Raw genomic sequence first — 5,344 nt, 5'->3', positions numbered from 1 at the left:
GCTACAACAGTTGGTTATAAAAAACTAAAATTAAAAGACGTCGATTGACTTATAAAGCAATTAGTAGAGCATGCATCGTACACTAAACGGAAAATGATTATACTCGGGTTAGATTTAATGCATTCAAAAATTTCCTTCGGGCATTGCAGGCTCTCAGGAAATTTTTTCAAGCATTAAATCCAACCTTCGTATAATAATTTTCCTATAGTGTACTATGCAGAGCTCTACTAATTGCTTATTATTTGATATTATTTTACTTATATTTAAATACATGTAACAGTACACACCATATGTATTCCTTACAAGCTAGTCTTTAGCTTAACTATTTATTGTTAATAATATCCATACTCTTAATAAATAACAAATTTATTAATTTCAATAGATAAGGTGATTAGTATGTACAAATAATTCATTACTCGTTAATTCAAATGGTTTCCATCTCTAACAATTTTTTTTAATTCGCCAGTGTGTTGCATATATTCTTTATGTAAACAATGCTTGTGATTGTGTTTGTAGACGCCGTAATTCAAACAACGAAGTTGTTAGACCAGCTGCTGTTCAAAAACAAGGCATTTTCGACACAGGTTAGATGGTTAAGTTCTGTATATGGAAAAAACTAACTTAAATATGTAACATGGCTAAATCGTTCTCATAATGTCCTAAAAATTCACGATGATTTTCCAGGACACAGACCGCTTCAAAATTATTCCAAGGAAAAGCTTCATTAGAGAACATGTTAAGGGTATCTTACTCAATAATGTCATAGTACTATTCATCATCAACATCATAATCAAAATTATTGTGTATATCTGTTTTCAATAATATCTAAAGAAAATGGAATGATGCCTGCAGTTGAGGGTCATGCTAATATAGTGGATGTGAGAAGTCCGAATGATGAGGATGATGATGCTCCTCCAATTGCAAACGTGTATGCGAACTCTGAACCTGTTTATGGAAATACAAACTTAGAAAATCAGGAATACAGACCGATTGAGTTAGCAAGGCTGCATAATTACGTGAAGAAACAAAACAGCAGCCTAAAAAACGGATTTGAAAAGGAATTTGAGGTATGATTTTACTATTTTCTATTGTATTCGTTCTGAATCATTGATAGTAATGATGAGAATAAAGATGATGTTTTTAGTTTCATTCATTTTTATGGTATATTTTATTTAAAATTTCACAACAAACATACAACCAAATAGAAGCAATACAAAAGTTTAAAAGAATTGCCAAATGTAACATTGTAGCATGAACTAAATTGCGTTATATTGACAAGCTAAAAAAGTATCGCATTAAAAATTCCAATAATTAGAAGGTAAAAAGGCACTGGAGTATAAAACATTCATAAATAATAAACATAAAAATCTGACAATTATTATTTAAATTATCATTATTATTGATATTCATTGTTAATTCAATTATTAAGTTCTTAAAAAACAGTGGCCTAGTTGTTTTGGTGTTAGTATCATCTTCATCTTCTATCACTCATATAATTTGTAGGGAGGTATACATGATCTAATCTTTTGGTAAGACTTAAAACGTTTCTTCCTGATTAAATAAAATGAAATACAGAATAAAACAAAATATAAATGTATTACTGTAGTTTGTCATATATTTTTCTGCGGTTAGATTAAAAGTGATAATTTCTTCATAACAGGACATTGGCAACAAGCCCCTGTATCCCTGGACCGCTGCAAAACACGCCAAGAATAGAACTAAAAACAGATATGCAAATGTTATTCCATGTGAGTATCAATACAATAACATCAATAGCAATGAACATTAGCCCTCATCGTTCATATTAGTGTCATGTTTTCAAAACATTAATAAGTCTGTCAATAACTGTGTTGTTTCCTTTACATTATTGTTTTATTATTTAAAGAGCTCTCCACTTCGTCCCAGCACACAAATTACAATAATATTTGTAAATATTTAGTACTAATTTTTAAACTAATTTACTTGTTTCCACATTGGTGTTTGGGACTGTACCACTGAACGTGTTTGTTTATGCCCAGGTATTCTCATTTTGGCCAATATTATAGTTTTACTTTGCATAATATTTTCAGACAGATGAACCATTATGTGATTTTACTGTTACAAGAAAGCGCCGTTTATCTAAATCATCACCAGACGATACATTGCTTACCATCCATGATGACAGTAGACTATACCACACTTGAAATAATTAATAATTATTTATTTCGCAATATTTAAATAGGGTAGCTCTTACAGCACAAAGGTGGCTTGAAGAGGCCCTCTATGGACAGTAAAGTACACTTATACAAAAGAAAATACAATTCAAGCAAGATAATTTAATACCATAATTGAAAAAAAAAAAAACAAACAAACCAGAAAACCACGGCCAAAGGAAGTCAACAGAAATTATTGACTAAGTTTTAGTGAGGGTTTACTAGTTTTTAAAGAAGAAAAGAGTAGAATAATGAATAAATTTAATTATTAAATTAATTCTTTTATTACCCACATGTGCTTTATTTCTGATTGTACATTGTAAAAATACCCTACGCATCATTCTTTTTATCATTTTAATATCCAACGTAGGTGTGACTACTACTTCGTCAAATCCCATTAAGCCAATTTGTAGTTTGAATTGCATATGCTCGTATGATGATCAGTCGACATTGACAACAAACATTAACGCATCATATATTTATGTCGATTGACCTTGAATACTGGCATGCGCTGTTCAAACTACGAATTGGATTATTTTAAATTAGATCACAGTATCTTAAAAATCTCGTTATAATTGGTATTTTGTTAGATGACAATTCACGTGTAGTACTTGATATGTGGAATAACATTCCTGAGTCAGACTATATAAATGCTTCGTATATAGATGTAAGTATTGATTTTTTTTGCAAGTCAAAATATTTGTCTCAAGCACCAGTACACAGAATGAAATGTTGACTTCATTGCTCTTTCATTGTTATAAAAACCTGGTCANNNNATATATAATAGAAAGAAATCTACAACATTTTTTTTTAAAGTATCATAATAGTGTTTTCGTACAAAATTATCTTGATTACAGTATCATTTTATAGTTGTTACTATTAATACTATTGCAAAAGTTTTAAAGAATTAAACAAAAATATGAGTTAAAAATTAAATATTATATAAATGCCAAATATATGAATAATTCATAAAACTCATTAATACAAAATACTAACAAGGACAGCTACATCAAAATGGCAGTAACGACATTTACAAATGCATACAAAATTTGATCTTGCAAGTGTGTAAACACATAACTACAGTATAACATAAATTAATAGGGCCTACTAGAATTTGTTTATACAATACAGTTACTTAGAATGAGTAACAATTAGTGAACACAATTAATGAACTAACCATACATTAGTTCTCTAATTGTGGTTTCACTCATTAACCTTTCTATAAAGGGTACTGCACTAAGTCTGTAAATATTAATATTGGGCTTCGTTTTATAATTAATGCACTGGATAATTGGCAAATTACTGCAGAGTTCCTTTTTTACATTATAATTAAAACGATTGGAGTGGAGCTGTAGGTTTGTGGTTAAGATGCTCGTTTTTCAAATTTATGGTACAGTATATGGGTTCAATTCTTGCCGAGTGACAAAATTTTTCTCAAGATTCAAACATCCCTACATCCTACACCTTTACAAGAAGACATATTATTTGGTATTTTTTTGTTTGTTTGTATGTTTGTTTGTTTGTTTTTATCTATGCATATCCTACTTGCAGGGATATACGACACGATGTGAGTTCATTGCATGTCAAGGTAAGCAATGATGCGATTTGGAAGGTGGCACTATACAATTTATTTGTTTTTTTTATTATTTTTATATTAGGTATTAGTTTATTTTTATTTAACACCTGAAGTATAAAAAATATTGTGTAACCGTTAAAATGCCATCATTGCATTGGTAAACTAAATCAACTGCGCACTCGTTATGTATAATTTATTCTGCGTTTATAATTTCAGGTCCAAATGTTGCATCAGTAAATGATATGTGGAGAATGATCTGGCAGGAAAAGTCAACGGTTATTGTGGTTGTTACTAACGTCGTTGAAGGAACCAAGGTATTTGTCCTGGGCTGTTAGATAGGGTGGATGGGGTAGGATGAATTAATTACGGTTATAATGTGAAGATGTGTGTAGGACTGAGTGTAGCTCAACCTCATCCTTTGCAAATAAGTTGTAAATTGAAACTATTGTGATTCTTGAATTCATGAAGACTGTTTATTCTATTTATTTTGTAGCGAAAATGCGAGCACTATTGGCCAGAAGTAAATGATGCTAAAATATACGCAAACATTAATGTAGCGAATGTAGGGGAGACCAAATATGGACATTATGTGGTTAGAAATCTACAACTTCAGAAGGTTTGTTCTCAAATTACAGTTAAATCATCAACCTTGTCATCAAGATCAAAATCATTGAAAACTTGTAAGGTTTTTTAGACAATTGTATTGTATGGAGATTGATTCGTAGGCATAGTTGTTTCGACTCAAACAACATCGTTATTCTAAAAGTTTCATCACATCTTTAGTAGCCACTTAGACCAAAGTTTCTTTGTTCTATGTATTAGACCTAAGTGAAAATTCGCTTTTTCTGTTTGTTGGTTGAGAAAAAGAATACATAATGAAAAATAATATATATGAAATATCTACGTTTAAGAAAAAAAAAACGTAAGTATTGACATCCGATTATTTTACGTTGAAGGTTGGGAAGGAAGAGTTACATAATGTATTTCAATATCATTTCACTGATTGGCCAGATAAGAGTGTTCCCCGCACTGTTCCACAATTGATTGACTTCATCTACGCCTTTAGGACAGCACAGCAGAATTCTCCAAGCGACAGTGGACCAGTCATAGTACACTGCAGGTAACATTATAAAAAGATCCATGAATGGAATGTATATATTTTAGATATGTGCAGTGCAGTGCTCTATTTCCTTTACTACAAATAATACAGACATACAAACTTAAGTAGATGTAGATACAAATATGAATACATTTTTTCATGTTTCCCAGCAAACTCCATACACTTTTGGTTGGTATGTCAGAAAAATTGTTTAAACAATGTTGCAGCAACTTGGTTTATGCACTTTCAAAAACATTTTGGCACCAAAATGTATATTATTATAACATCAAATTGAAGCTGAATATTGGTAGATTTTGTACCTGTAATTTATACCATACACTAATATTGTAATGGAGAAGTTAACGTAAAGCTTATAACTTAAACTTCATAGTCCATTTGTGACCTGCTCTAACAATACCATTAAAAGTTGATTTTTATTAATGACCTAATACTTCAGTCTGAAAACAACAGAAATAA

The 5,344-nt window shown here is 30.5% G+C and overlaps 1 protein-coding gene across 1 annotated transcript in view; it reads left to right on the top strand.

The window, feature by feature from the left end:
• The window catches only part of LOC117101435 (receptor-type tyrosine-protein phosphatase T-like), a 93,234-nt gene that overhangs the window by 76,867 nt on the left and 11,023 nt on the right, over window positions 1-5,344 (top strand). The window contains exons 17-24 of the mRNA XM_033241412.1: window positions 517-584; window positions 832-1,067; window positions 1,661-1,748; window positions 2,783-2,859; window positions 3,744-3,780; window positions 3,985-4,082; window positions 4,262-4,384; window positions 4,725-4,888. Coding sequence (XP_033097303.1) covers window positions 517-584; window positions 832-1,067; window positions 1,661-1,748; window positions 2,783-2,859; window positions 3,744-3,780; window positions 3,985-4,082; window positions 4,262-4,384; window positions 4,725-4,888 — 891 coding nt within the window. The remainder of the gene's footprint in view (window positions 1-516; window positions 585-831; window positions 1,068-1,660; window positions 1,749-2,782; window positions 2,860-3,743; window positions 3,781-3,984; window positions 4,083-4,261; window positions 4,385-4,724; window positions 4,889-5,344) is intronic.

The sequence above is a fragment of the Anneissia japonica genome, unplaced genomic scaffold (assembly GCF_011630105.1).
Source record: "Anneissia japonica isolate Jap-2015-1 unplaced genomic scaffold, ASM1163010v1 scaffold287782_len627234_cov183, whole genome shotgun sequence".
NCBI lineage: Eukaryota > Metazoa > Echinodermata > Crinoidea > Comatulida > Comatulidae > Anneissia > Anneissia japonica.
The sequence above is the reverse complement of the archived record's forward strand: the minus strand, read 5'-3'. Positions and strand labels throughout refer to the sequence as shown.